The sequence below is a fragment of the Panthera onca genome, chromosome E2, assembly GCF_046562875.1.
Source record: "Panthera onca isolate mPanOnc1 chromosome E2, mPanOnc1 haplotype 2, whole genome shotgun sequence".
NCBI lineage: Eukaryota > Metazoa > Chordata > Mammalia > Carnivora > Felidae > Panthera > Panthera onca.
This window is the reverse complement of record NC_138353.1, coordinates 9493823-9508681: the sequence shown is the minus strand read 5'-3', so window position 1 is coordinate 9508681 and position 14859 is coordinate 9493823. Positions and strand designations below refer to the sequence as shown.

Sequence of the window (14859 nt, the reverse complement as noted above, 5' to 3'; positions counted from 1 at the left end):
ACCACGTGAGGAGAGAGTCGCGCGGACTGTGGGCAGGGAACGGATTGTTGGGGGCCAGAGATGAAGCAGGGAACCCACCGACAAGGCAAACCACAGTAGTCCAGGCAGGAGATGATGCTCCTGGACCAGTGAGGACTCAATGGAGGTGGGGACTTGCCAGGTCTTTGATAGGTCTTTTGAGAGGTAGAATGCACAGATCGTGTCAGAGGCTGCGTGTTGGTACGAAGGCCAGAGGGAGGTCGAGGATAGCGCCAGGGATGTTCTTGGCAGAGCATTTGCGTGGAGGGAGGTGCCCTGTACTGAGATGGGACAGGAGGGAACACACACTCCAAAAAGTACAGCTCTACCCTCTCCCCGGCCGTTGCGCAGATGGAGAGGGAGACAGAATGCAGGAAAACGGAATGAGCGAAGGCAGGAGGCACGAGGTAAAGGATCAATGGAGATGGGAGAGCCTGGGTTTGGGGCAGAGAAATTTGGGTTGGACTTTGGCCCCGTGAAGCCGGAGCTTCCCATCAGCCTTGTGAATGGCGAGGTGGCCGAAGTGGCTGGACGCGGGTTGGAGCACAGGGGGCTGGTCAGCTTGTGGGTACGGGTGACCTTTGAGGCAGTGGGAGTGGGTTCTAGGAGTTGAATGTAGACGAGGAGCGAGAGGGGCGGGAGACGGAGGGAAGAGGGAGGGGAAGGGGGGGGGCAGCAAAGGGGACTCGGCGGAAGCGGCCAGGACGGCAAATGAGCCACTCCTGCCCCCGCCCCCACCCCCACAAGGCTGGAAGTACCCCCGGAGGGAGGAGGGCTGGCCGGGCTGCATTGCCGAGAACTGCCTCGGGGATCCAGGGCGGGGACGCCCCTGGTGACCGTGCCCGGAGCGGTCTCGTGGCGCCGCCCGTGGTCCTGCGTGAACACGAACGTCCTTCTCTGTCTGGTTCTGACGGTCAAAATGCAGGTCTCCCAAGTTCAAGGGGAAGCGAGTGGAGATGCGGGAGAGGCAGTGGCCGCCAGGGGGCGCCTAGAGCCCGCGCCCGGAACAAGCCGTAACGGGAGGTTTCCGCGCGACCCTAATCCCCCGTCACCCCTACTCGGGACCCCTCCAAGGGCCACACTGCAGCAAGTGGGGTGAAAGCTAGATCCGGGTGAGAGGAAGCTGCTGCATTCTGAATGGGCAGGAGCAGATTCGAGAAGTCTCTCTAGGTCCGCCCAGGGGGGTCTTCTGGGGGTCTGCGGGCCTGCAGGCTGCCGTTTGAGGCTTGAAAGGTCCCGGGCAGTCGACGAGACTTGACCAATCTGTCCACACTGGTTATAAACCCCCCGCTTGGGCCTGTACCAGGACCTTGCCCTGGTGGGGTGGGGGAGTGGGGGGTGAGGCCGGGTCGCAGACCTGGAGGGGGCGGCCGGGGGGCGGGGCTTCAAGGGTGAGGGCCTGCGGGAGGATAGGACAGACACGGATCCCTGCCCGCGAGGGACGTGTGTAGGTCGCGGTGAGGGCGAGGCCAGAAGGTTGGGAGACAGGTGCCCTACGGGCCCTGGTCACCTTCTGTGGGCCAGAGGTACCAAGCCTCCCACCTGACCACCCCACCCCGTTCCCCTGTCCTGTGCCCTCCCCCATTGTCAGGCTGAGACCTCACCTCAAACCCCTAGTGGTGGCGGGGCATCAGTTCACCCCCTCATCCATCAGTGGATCTTTATCTATCTATCTATCTATCATCTATTAATCCATCCACCCATCCACATATCCACCCACTGATGGCTTATCCATGCATCCACAGAGACAGCATGCTGTGGGACTCCCATTTCCACGAAGTTCTAGAACAGGCCAGACCAGTGTGGTGGTGTAGGTCGTTGGTGATCCTCGTAGGGAAACTGACAGGGAACGTGCATGAGAGACCTTCTTGGAAAAGGAAACCATCTGTATCTTGATCTGGGAGGTGGTTCAACGGCCTTACGTGCGTGAAAAAAATCGCCAAGCTGTACGGTTAAGATTTGCGCCCTCGAGGCGCCCCAGCTGGCTCAGCCGGGAGAGCGTGCTACGCTTGATCTCTGGGGGTCGTGAGTTCAAGCCCCATGCCGGGCGTAGAGCTTACTTTTAAACATTTTTTTGTGGGGGCACCTGGGCGGCTCGATCAGTTAAGTGTCCAACTCTTGGTTTCGGCTCAGGTCATGATCTCATGGTTCATGGGTCTGAGCCCCGCATTGGGTTCTGCACCGCGAATGCGGAGCCTGTGTGGGATTCTCTGTCTCCCTCTCTCTCTGCCCCTCCCCTGCTCTCACCCTTTCTCTCAAAAATAAACATTAAAAATTTTTTAATTAAAAAAAAAAAAGATTCGCCCACTTTACTGTGGGAAAAAAAGCAAATTTGTAAAAAGGGTGCACTTCACTATTTTTCTTTGAAAAAAAAAAAAAAAAGGATGGTCAGGGAACACCTCCCTGAGGAGGTGACATCTGAGTCAATACCTATATCACCAGCACCCCCGGATGTTCCTAGGCTTCTGCAGGTACAGACACAGGTACTCCTTGGTGTGGCCCCCGCCTGAACACTTGTCCTCGCTCCTTCGGGCTCCATATCTGCCAGAATAATGGGTTCCCTCCCCCTGCCCAATGTACCAGTGTCCTTGGCACCGTATGCCCCGTGTAAACACAAGAGGACCGATGAGAACTCCGTGGGACTTTGGACAAATCGCTCCCCAGTGGAAGAAGAGCCTACAAGCCTTCCTTTAAAACCTTTAAAATCTGAAATACGCCCTTCCCCTTTAAGGATGCAACTATGCTTCGCATCAGCCAAAATCCGCCAGGAAAGAACACGACCCTCCCCCCCAAACTTGCCTGAACTCTGAGCGCCTGGTACTTGCCTCGAAAGAGGTGAGAATTCTCGCAGGGAGAGGAAGATAAGGATTCCTCGTGGTGCTAACGAATGACTTCGTTCGCTTTGCACTGTCAGCACGGAACCTGATGTGGGGCTCGAATCCATGAACTTTGAGATCAGGACCTGAGCCGAGGTCGATGCTTAACCAACTGAGCTACCCAGGTGCCCCTTAAATACACTCTTTTTTTTTTTTTTTAATGTTTATTTATTTTTAAGAGAGAGAGAGAGAGAGAGTGTGTGTGGGGGAGGGGCAGAGAGAGAGGGAGACAGAGCATCCGAAGCAGGCTCCGGGCTCTGAGCCATCAGCACAGAGCCCGATGCGGGGCTCGAACCCACAAACCGCGAGATCATGACCTGAACCGAAGTTGGACGCTCAATCGACTGAGCCACCCAGGCCTGCCCCTAAATATACTTGCTTAAGGCTGCCTTTATCTGACAAGTATTTGCTGGGTGCCCGCCATAAGCCACTCACCGCTTCACATGCCGGGCACGTACGAGGGAGGAGGACACGACAGAAAACCAGAGAGCGCACTTTCTAGGGGAGAGACAGCCTGACAGCATCCACAATTCGTGAGTAAGATACATAAGATGCCAAGGGCGTAGGTGCCAGAGGGAAGCGGGGACACAGAAGGCCGGGGAGGGGTTACCATTTTCGGTAGCGTCAGGGATGGAGCGATATTTGAGCAAAGATCTGAGGGAAGTGAGGAGAGAGCCCTGTGACTGTCGGAAGGAAAAGCGTTCAGGCGGAGGGAACAGCCCATGCAAAATCTCTGAGAGGAACCTTGAAAACGTGATGCTAAGTCAGACACAAAAGCTCACACACCGTAAGATATATTCACGCAAAAGTGTGCACGCGCGCACACACGTGCACGACTCCTATCCCTCGTCGCCATTAATTTCCTAGAAGAAATGATGGCTTAAGGGTCATTTTCAAAATTAGGAAAAAGCTCTGTGAACGCACTAAATGCCACTGACGTGTACACTCTAAAACGATTAATTTTAGGGGCGCCTAGCGGCTCGGTCAGTTCAGTGTCCGACTCTTGGTTTTGGCCCAGGTCATGATCTCACAGTTTGTGGGTTCGAGCCCCTCGTCCGGCTCCGTGCTGGCAGTGTGGAGCCTGCTTAGGATTCTCTCTCTCCCCCCCCTCCCCTGCTCGCTCTCTAATAAACATTAAAACAAACAAAAAAAGATTTAAAATGATTAATTTCTGTTATGTGTATTATCCCTCAGTTACAAAAAAAAAAAAACCCAAAAAACTCTGTGAGGAGGGGTAAGATCGGAGATAAGGGAGGGGGCCAGAACATGTGGGCCCTAGGGGTCCCCAGTGAGGACTCTGCTTAGACTAATCCGGGAGCCCTGGAGGGTTCTGAGCAGAAGAGGGGCTGGCGCCCCCTGGTGGCGTTGATGGGAACAGGCGGCAGGCGACGGAGGCGGGGCAGGCCCCAGGGCGCCCCAGCGGGAGGTGATGTTGGCTCCCCCAGGGCTAGCAGGTGGAGGTGGGGAGGGGCAGGTGCATCCAGGATACGTTTTGAAAGGAAATCCACCAAAAGTGGCTGGCGTACAAGGAAAAGGAGAAAGTCAAGGTTTATGCCTGGTCTGGAACTTCCAATTTCCAGATTTGGGGGGGGGGGGGGCAGAGATGGGGGCGGGTATCCAGAGCTCTGGTCTGAGACGCCAGTTAGACACCCGATTGTAGGTGGCAAGTAGGCAGTTGGGATGTAAAAATCTGGAATTCAGGGGCTGGAAATATGCATTTGGAATTTGCATGAGCCCCCAAATCTGTGAACATCTGCCCATTCTCTCCCTACCCAGTGCAGCAGAATTTTTATTTTGTAAAGTGATTCCAGTCGGGCCCCTCAAGGGCAAACACAGTCAAACAACGTGGGGTGCTCTGTGTTTTACTGACTTTTTCTTCCACAGTCTTTCCTCTCCATCAGGGGTACCGGTTGTGTTGGGGGCCCCAAACCACCCCTGTGTTCCAAGACTCTCCGGAAGTCCTCATGGGAGTCAGTACGTAGTTGATTTATTTTTCTTTTAAGCTTACGTATTTATTTTGAGAAAGAAAGAGAGAGAGAGTGCGAGCAGGGGGAGGGTCAGAGAGAGAGGCAGCGAGAGAATCCCAAGCAGGCCATCTGCCTGGCGTGAACTCCAAAAGCACAGCGGGTGTCAGCGCGAAAGATATTGTTTCATTCAAAAAGCCAAAACCGTGGCGCAGTGAGCCTCCTTATCATTTAGGGAAGTTTTATATCAGTAGAGGGAAGTGTCTATCAGCCAATTTCCCCAGACTCAAGGCAAGGGCCAAATTCGCAAGGGGGGGGGTGCTTTCTAAGGATAGCACCCCGGTTTCTCTCCTCCCCCCTGACGCCCCGGCTCAGAGACCTGGTGGCAGTGATTGATTTGAACAAGATAAGAAGCCAGATAAGGAACGGAAAACATGAGATCTAAACCAGCAGCTAAAACCACAAAAACGTCTGGAAGAAACATGGCCTGAGGTTTGACACAGATACTTTACATAGGACGCGAAAAAGGACAAAGAGAAAACGCAAGGAAAAATACGAAAGCAAAATTAAGCAAGCCCTGATCGAAATTAAAATATTTTGCTCGTCAAAAGACACTTGCAAAGGGGCGCCTGGGTGGCTCCGACGGTCAAGCGGTCAAGCGTCCGACTTCAGCTTAGGGCATGATCTCACTGTTCGTGAGTTCGAGCCCTGCATCGGTCTCCCTCTCTCTCTCTCTCTCTCTCTCTCTCTCTCTCTCTGTCCCTCTCCCCCCTCTTTTAAAAATAAATAAACATAAAAAAAAAAAACTTGCAAAAATGAGAAGGCACGCCACAGACTGAGAAAGTGCTTGCAAATCGTATCTCCAACAAAGGAACTTGTAGCTACAATATATAAAGAACACTTACAACTTAACAATTTAGATGAGCGACCCAACAGAAAGTTACTCAGTCGGTTAGGCGTCCGACTTTGGCTCAGGTGGTGATCTCACGGTGCGTGGGTTCAAGCCCCACATCAGGCTCTGTGCCGACAGCTCAGAGCCTGTTTCGGATTCTGTGTCTCCCTCTCTCTCTGCCCCTCCCCCACCTGCACTCTGTTGGTCTCTCTCTCTCTCTCAAAAATACATAAACATTAAAAAAAATTAAAACAAAAAAAAGAAAGCTTCCACACATGCTGGACCCACGACTGGCCGAAGCGGGGTCCTCCCCAGATGGGCTCAGTCTGTGCAGGGCTCAGTGATCCTACGTGGATAGGTGGTGGGGGAGGGGGACAAGAGGAGCCGCAGCCCCAGGGAGGCCCTGACCTCATGCAGAGTGACAGACAGACGGACGGAGGTGGTCCTGACGCTAATTACCCTGCACCCAGGCGTTGGAGCTTTCGGGCTCCCTGACATCACCCCCCTGCCCCGCCCGGCTGGCCCACAGGAAGGTGGCTCAGAGTACAGGCTCCACAGCCGGACAGCCGGGGGTCACAACCCCTGCTCTGTGCTTTGTGTGACCTCAGGGGAGTGCCTTCAGTCTGCTCATCTGGAAAATGGGATCATCACAGGGAAGCAAGTTCCAGGCTGTCAGCTCAGAGCCCCACGTGGGGCTCGAACTTGGAAGCCCATCAGATCGTGAAATCAAGGGTTGGATGCTCAACGGGCTTGAGCCCCCCGGGCGCCCCTGGCTGCCCTTACCAATTACATAGCTGCCTTCCTTGATCTGTTTACAAAATTCTCTGCCCCGGCACTGCCTGCCACCCTTTCCTGCCTTTATTTTTCTTCCCGGCACTCGCTACGCCCTCGGGGAATACGTATTTGTTTCTGGCTTTTCCTTTGTCCGTCTCCCCAGCCACAATGTGAGCCCCAGGAGGCAGCCATGGTGTAGCCGGTTGGGGGAGGGGGGCGGCGGGGACAGCTTAAGAGTTACCATCAGTCTATGTATGTGTGTGAGGGAGGGAGGGAGAGAGAGAGAGAGAGAGAGAGAATCCCAGCCCAGGGATCATTACTAATTCCACCAGCCTCCCCACTGCTGGATAACAAAGACCCCTTTGTTCTCAAGGGCAGAAGTGGGGGGTGGGTGGCGGTGTTCCTCTTCTCTCGAGGCTTCTGGCAAGTTCTCCACCCAAAGGCTGGCCAACAAAACACTCTGGGGAGCTTCTGCGCGGGTGCCCGGCCGGGCCACTTGCTGGGTGTGCTGGGAAAGCCAGTGGGGGAGGGGGGGGGGACCGGGAACCGTACCTGTGACTGACAGAGTAGTCAGGACACGGCTGGGGGAGCCCCGAGGGGACCGTGACCCAGGCCAAGGGGCTCAGGGGGGCTTCCTTGAGGGCGGTCCTGTTACAAGATAGGTTTTGGAGGAAAAAAAAACAAAAAAGGGAAAATCAGGACTCACACAGAATCCAAAAGTGAACGTGCGATTGGAGACTGGGGAGTCCGCACGCGTGAGGTGTTACAACCTGTTTGGAGCAGGACCAAAGAACAGACACGTTGACAGATCAGGAACATTGAAGCGCATGTTCAAAGGGAAGCAAAACGTTTGGGGAGGCGCTCCGGGTGCAGAGGGCGAAGAACAATCTAGCAACACCCGCCCCTCCCCCACCCCCCAAGGGGGGGACATTCCTCAGGCGCTCCTGGCTGCCCCAGAACAAAGAAAAACAAATACTGTACCCGCCAGAGATCAGGTCGTGCCCGACGTGAGTCTCCATCAGTTTAGGATATCTTAGCAAATGACAAGAAAAAGGCAACCTTGTCAGCAGCCCAATCTCCAGAAAAACCTATTGACTCAGTTTCCTGGAGCGCCAACATCACTCTCGCCTCCGTAGTGATGGGGGAACAAAGGCAAGAAAGAAATCTAGGTCAGATTAAATCCCCTTAGGGGGCGGCCGGGTGGCTCAGCGGTTAAGCATCTGACTTCGGTTCTGGTCGTGATCTCGTGGGTTTTGAGTTCGGGCCCCGCGTCGGGCTCTCTGCTGTCAGCGCAGAACCTGCTTAAGATCCTCTGTCCCCTTCTCTCTTTGCCTGGAGCCTGTTTCAGATTCTGTGTCTCCCTCTCTCTCTCTGCCCCTCCCCTGCTCATGCGCTCACTCTCTCTTAAAAATAAAGAAATAAGCGTTAAAAAAAAGAGAACTCATGAGCATGCCTGCAGAGAGTTCGTGTGCATTACCCACAATCTGCAGGGTATTAAAACAGAGCCCACCATCCAGAAGGATTGGGTCTGTGTGGGATTACGTCCTGCCCCGAATTCACGTCTGTCCAAGTGCTAACCCCCCAGGACGTCCGTATGGGACCTTCTTTGGAAACAGGTTCACCGGTAGATGTCAGTAGGTAAGATGCTGTCATACTGGAGGAGGGTATCCAGCGTGACTTGTGTCCTTATAGAACTGGGAACTTGGAACTCCCACCGCACCGGGTGCACACAGTTTTCCACGGAAGCACGCGGTTTTCCCTAGCACACTGTAAGTGAACCTGCGTCCCTTCGCTCCTGGGCGAGGCAGAAACTGCACCAGGTTGAGCCGTCGCACAAGGAAGCGTTTATCTGCAGCCAGGAAGGAGATCTCGGAAAACAGCTTCCGAACGTGACTCCCGGTGGGATGAATATTTACACAGGGACGCCCCCTCCCGGAGGTAGAGGCAGGGAGGAGGTCCTGCGAGCGCCTGAAGGCAACAGCCCGACGCTCGCCTGGGGTGTTATGTAAATGAGGCTAGCGCAGGGGGCGGGGTTAGTATTATAATGAGGTAAAGGTAGCTGTCCGCGGTTGGAGAGATCGCTCCATCATCCGCCTGCCCGGGGACGCGTGGGGTCAGGGGGTTAGGCTCAAGCCGGTCTGGGTGGTCTGGGCTGGCCGGAGGTCTCGTCTGGGCAGTGGCTACTGCGCAGCGGGGCGGGTTTTGCTTTTCACTTGCCTGAGTGAAGAGAGAAACTGGAAAGGAGCTTAAGGAAAAAAGTGGGGGGGGGGGGGGACAAAGGCAGAGGAGTACGAGCAGGGGGGCAGTCAAGGTCAGGTCTTGGGGTCTAGCTGGCGACAATACGTGGGCGCCGATTTCTCGGAGGACGAGCAGGAATCGCGCAGGGGAAGAGGGCAGAAACAGCATGTGCAAAGGCCCAGAGGCCGGAGAGGGGGGTGCGGTCCAAGGGGGGATTGCAGTGGTTCCGTGTGGCTAGGGCACTGAGACCGGGCAGGGGCAGGTCGTGCCAAGATTTGGGTTTTTGTTCTGAGGGCTCTGGAAGCCACCGAGAGAGACCTCTGTATACAGGACATCGATTGCACCCAGCCCTGTGTTAAGTGCCTTATATCACAGGCTCATTATATCCTTCTGAGACAGCGGGGATCAGAAGTCACACAGCCAATCCTTAGAGTCGAACTGGCACCTGCCTCGGGGCAGGGTTATAGCAGGTGAGGACCAAGGACCAGGAGGCGGAGGCAGAAGCTGGGGCGGGAAGGTCTAGGGCAGCGTTCATCTTTCTCGAGCTAGCTAGCTCCACGCGTCCGACACTCAAGGCTCTCCACCTGTAGGAACGCACTGAACGTGCGCACATCAACCCCCATCCTCCCCCAACTGTCCCCAAGCTAAATCACTCCCACTAGGAAAGGGATTGATTTTGTCTATTTTTTTGCATCGCTGATGGCAGGCAGGTACGCGGGTACGTATTGGTTAAATGGGTAAGTAGTCCTTGAAGGCGATTACGCCCATCTTCCAGACGGAGAAAACTGAGGCTCAGGGAAAGGCTCCCGCTCTAATCCCTTAACTAACTGCTGGCGTCAGGCACTTTCATGAACCCCCTTGCCTTGGAGACGGCTGGCTGGAGAGCGCCGGCGACCGCCACGGCGACCAGGCGGCGCCCGGGTCCAGCCGCCAGGCCTGAATAAGAACGCGGGGACCCTGCAGCGCTCCCTGGAAACCTGGGCTTCCGGGGCCCGCCCCCGCACACCCCCAATGCTTTCGGACCCCGCCCTCCTACCCTCTTCCGGGGGAGAAAAGGGGCCCCAGGGCCGCCCCCTCCCGGCCGGCGCTGGAAAAACCATCACCCTTATTAGCAATTCCGTTTAGTTCGCGGAACGTCTGGTCCAGAGCCCCGCCCCACGGGCCATACCATTCCGGCCCGGACGGGGGGGACCGCGAGGGGACGCGTAGGGGCTTCCCCCGGGATGACTCCTGTCCGGATGCATCCTGGCCCCAGCGGGGGAGGGGAAGAGCCCGCGTAGGGGCTCAGGGTGCCGGGCGGCAGGGTCCCTGGGCCCCCGCCGTGGGGCCCGCCTCCCCCAACCCTTCCCGCCTCCCCCCGCCTTTCTCCCGCGTTGGTTCGCGCCGTGTAACGCCAAGCAACAACCTTTGTGCGACCGTCCGGGTGTAGCGGAGTTCGCCGGTGCACGCCGCAGGTGGGTCGCCTGTCCGCGCCCCGCCCATGCTGCGGTCCCCAGCCATGGCCCTCGCCATCCGAGTCGTTTATTGGTAAGCACGACGGCCGGAGGCCCCCTCCGCGACCCCCTGTCGGACCCCATCCTCGACCCGACGGTCCTGGGGGCTGGACCTACGGGGATCCTTTCCCGAGAAAAGGGGTTCCCTGCGGGTGGGGTGGGCGTGAGCGGAAGGGCGAGAAGGAAGGGCGTTGACCCACCTCCCCAGGGCGTGGCATTCAGGACAGCTCAGGTTCTCTCCAAGGTGGAACTGGGACACGCGGGTGGTCATTTTAGACATCCGGGGACCCCGGGGGGGGGGGGGGCGGGGGGGTCAGCTTTGTAATGGGAGAGGGGCCTCCGTCATCTCTAAGGTTGGCCCTCCCCCAACGCCGTCAACCTCCCTGGGGTGGGGACCGCGAGAGTCCGGAAGGTTCGAGAATGTTCCAGCGTGGGTTTGAAAGGCACGAATACTGTGGATGCCCGTCGTTAGGAACCCTCCATCTTTTCGGTTTCTCCACCTGCAGAGGGGAGAGAGTGATCTCAGTAGTTAGCCGCGGATGGAGTGCCGGTATCGGGTGCTAAACATGTTGGGTCCAGCTTCCCCCCTGCAGGGAAAAAGTCCCGAGTGGACCGGGGATTTTCTGTCTTGTTGACTGCGTTATACACCCCCCCGCACCCCCCCCCCCCCACCAGGGCTGGCATCTAGTGCTGTGCGGGCTTGCATAGACACGCCTGCACGTAGGCGCTTAATAAATGCCTGTTCAGTGCGTTTCTCCTCCCAGAAAGGAGGAGAATTTTAGCTCCGTTTTGGTTATAGGTTGTGGGAGAGGGTGGGGTCAGGTCAGAAGCCCAAGTCTGAAATGGCCAGGGGGCAGTCGCTGATTTTGAAAGACTCAGATCGGTCTCAGCGGTGGAAATGTTCCTGCAGCCTCAGCAAAGCAGAGGGTGGGGTGACATTTTGAGGCCCCCGGGAGGCGCGTGTTGCAGACTCCAGTCCAGAAATTGCATGTCGTGGGGGTTGGGCAAGCGTTTGGAACCCGTCCTCAGGACTGGTAGGACCTTGGGGATCCAGGAGTAAAGGTTCATCCCCTAGACCTTCCCACTGGGTGGGGGTGGGGGCGGTGATTCCGCGGTTCTTACCCTAACGCGGTTCTCTGTTTCCCTCCCTCCTGCCTGTGTCTCGTACTTGTGGTCTCTCTTTGTCACCCCGCTTTTCTGCACCCCGTGTCTTTTGTCTCTCCTCCTCTGTCGGTTTTCCTTGTGTGTGGGTGTCCCCCGTCCCCTGTGCCTGTGCGGCTTTCAACATTCTGTGTGTCTTTTCTCTCCTCTCTCTGTCTCCTCTTTGGTTTTGTCGTTTGTCCCTCTTGATGTCTTCCTGGGCTCCCTTCCCGGTTCCCCTCTTGCCTCCCCGCTGCCTGCCTCTTCCCTCCTCCGCCCCCCCCCCCCATCCCCACCGTTTCCCCCTCTCCCCTGGGACCCACTCTCTCGGACCTCCCACCAGTGGTGCTTGAGGCTACAAGTCCAAGGTAAGCAGAGTGGCCAGCCCCCAGACGTGTCCCTGGGAGATGAGGGAGGACGGCAAGCAGCACGGCCCCTGTTGACCCCTGATGTGACCTCCCACGCCCTTTTCAGTATCTTCAGCTCAAGAAGAAGTTAGAAGATGAGTTCCCCGGATGCCTGGACATCGTGAGTCTGGGGGATGGGGGAGAGAATCAAAAACGGTCTCCTTGTGTGTCCCCTCAGCCCTGAGTGGCCGCCGGGTGGTTCGGGTCGGCCCTACTCTTCACCCATATTCTCCCATTTCCTGGGGGTGCAGGTGACCCCAAGAGGGCATCTCAGCCCCCCCAACGTCTCTCTCTTCCCAGTGCGGCGAGGGGACTCCCCAGGCCACCGGCTTCTTTGAAGTGATGGTAGGGGGGAAGTTGGTTCACTCCAAGAAGGTATGTCCGTCCGTCCGTCCGTCCGTCCGTCCTACCTTGTGTTCAGCCTGGCTGAGAGTTGGGATCCCGGTCCTAGCTTACTCCTTCCCTCTTCTTCACACCCCCAGAGAGGCGATGGTTACGTGGACACAGAGAGCAAGTTTCTGAAGCTGGTGGCCGCCATCAAAGCCGCCTTGGCTCAGGGCTAATGGGCCCCGAAGGCAGAGGTGAGGGGGGCCCAGCCACTGGACACTGTGATTGACTCCCCGTTCCTGGAATTGACAGCTAGTTTGGAACCCAAGGCCAAGTTTCCAACCCAATGTATTCCAGACCGAGTAGCGGTTTCTATCTTGTGCTCTGGATCACGGAGCTGCTTTTCAGCACCTTCCGAGCCTGGTTTCCCATTTCCCGGCCAACGTGTTCCAGAAGAGCCCCAAATCCGGCCTGTTCTAGAACTGGGCAGACCAGAACCAAGGTCTAGCTCCTGACGCTCGACAGTCTGGAAGGACTTGGTACCGTTCCCTAATCTCAAGAGTCAGTCTTTCCTCCGGTGTTCTGGAACTAACTTCCATCCCAGTGTCCTGTGAACCCAACTTCCTGTTCCCAGGGTGCTTTGCTCCAGAAAACTGGTTCTCAGGTGCTTTAAACTCAAGTTCTGTTTCTTTTCCTTTTTTTTTGAAATTTATTTATGTATTAAAAAAAATTTTTTTTAACGTTTATTTATTTTTGAGAGAGACAGAGCGTGAGCAGGGGAGGGGCAGAGAGAGAGGGGGAGACAGAATCCGAAACAGGCTCCAGGCGAGTCCGACGCGGGGCTCGAACTCACAAACCGTGAGATCACCAGAGTCGGATGCTTCACTGAGCCCTGCAAGTTCCGTTTCTTTAACGTCCTTTACTGGAGCAGAGTGAGGTCACTTTGCAGTGTGAACTTGAACATGGCAGAGCAGATTGAACGGGTGTGGTATAAACGTACTAGCGTCCTGCCTGACGTGCAGGGGTCCGAAGCGAGCGGTGTGTCCCCCTCCATCCCCCCGCCGCCAGGGAAAAAAAGAGAAAATCAAGAACTGTGGAATTCTAAAGCTGCACGAGCTGAACACTTTCGTGCAGTGGGGCTGGGGATTCGAATTCTGAAAAGGCCGACACAGAGCACCTCTCCCGCACAAACGTAACCATTTCCTGCTCCCGAACTGTCGGCAGCTCAGGCGGTTACTTAAATCAGCACGAGGTTTCCTTGGGTCCCAGAGAGGCCGTCCACCAACGGGTGGTTTTGTCCGACGCGAGCGAAAGTGGGGTTTACGCGAGAGAAAGGAGGGCGCCGTGGTTCTCGTTTGCACGTCTTGCGGGTGCGGCTTCCAGGGTCTCCCAAGACCACCCTCGGGATGTGTGAGTCGCTAGAAGGACCCGCAGAACTCAGCAAGGTCACACCTGCGGTTACGGATCATTATAGCAAAAGGCAGCGAAGGGAGAAGCAGGGTCGGGTCCTGGCGGTCCCGCATCACCGAGGAGTATTGCGACAGGGAAGCCGTGGCCGACCTTGGCCCCCGGCCCCTACAGAAGTCAGGAGCTACCACCGCCTGGCCCAAGGCCCCACCATGAATCACATTGTTAGCATAGACCAGTCCCAGTGGCCCAAGGCCCCAGGCGGGACATTCATTCATTCCCAGTGCTGAGAGGTCACCCTCAGGAGCTGGGGCCCCGCCTGAGGCCTGGCACAGCCGGTTGGTGACCGTGAAGAGGTCTTTTCTGGGGCTCGCAGCTGGAGTGGGCGGGCGCGGGTGTCCCAGAAGCCCGTTTCTGTCGGTGGCTTCTCTGGAAACCGAGTTTCCCCGTGGGGTGCACGTGATAGGTGTTCAGTCGCATCTCCTAGTGGCCGCCTCTAGCACTCCCTCCCCCCCCCCCCCCCCCCCCGCCCCCAGCCTCATTTCTCTCACGAGAGACTCAACTGAGAACTAAGTCTTGGCCCACCTTGCCTGTAGGGTTACAATTTTTCCATCACGGGCATCCCCTGGTCCTTGTGCCTCAGTTTCTCCGAGAGCACACGAGCAGGGGAGGGGCGGAGTGAGAGAGGGCGAGGGAGAGTCCCAGGCAGGCTCTGTGATGGCCAGCGCAGAGCCCAGTGTGGGGCTCGAACCCAAGAACCGTGAGAGCATGGCCTGAGCTGAAATCAAGTCGGATGTTCAAGCGACCGAGCCCCCCCCCGCCCCCCGGGTGCCCCCTTTCCCCATCGCTTCTCTCTTTCCCCTTAATCGTGGGCCCTCACTCCCCCAACCTGGCCTTGTTCCCTGCAATCTGACCCCTCCCCCCTCTCTCTTCTCTGCACAGTCCAGTGACCTTGGCCCAGCCCCTCGTGGCCGACGCTTCATGACGGGAAGGACTGAAATGTCTGGTAGACGCCTGGTCTTTCCTTGATGTCCCTGCGGCCGCTGCGTGGGGGCAGAGACTGACGCCTCTGGTCCTTGCCTCTGTGTGTGTGTGTGTGTGTGTGTGTGTGTGTGTGTCCAGGCATGTAGCTCTGCTCCCTGCCTGCCTTGTTCCCTCCTCTCCCCACTTGCCCCCGAATCCCCCAGCACCCCCCCTGGTTACTCCTGCCCCTGGCTTCCTTCTTGGGGTGGCGGAGAAAGGGATCTGGATGAGTGAGTTGTAGATTTCAGCAGTGTGGGTAACAGTTTACCTTTCAGTAAACATTGGATGAGTTTAACAAAA

General features: G+C 56.8%; 1 protein-coding gene across 1 annotated transcript; it reads left to right on the top strand.

Annotated features, from left to right (window-relative positions):
- Window positions 1-10155: 10155 nt before the first annotated feature.
- Window positions 10156-14859, top strand: SELENOW (selenoprotein W). Its single transcript, XM_078439613.2, has 6 exons — window positions 10156-10289; window positions 11739-11763; window positions 11870-11923; window positions 12103-12177; window positions 12285-12383; window positions 14479-14859. The coding sequence occupies exons 1-5, from the start codon at window positions 10243-10245 to the stop codon at window positions 12363-12365; spliced, it is 282 nt and encodes a 93-aa protein (XP_078295739.1). The 5' UTR covers window positions 10156-10242; the 3' UTR covers window positions 12366-12383; window positions 14479-14859.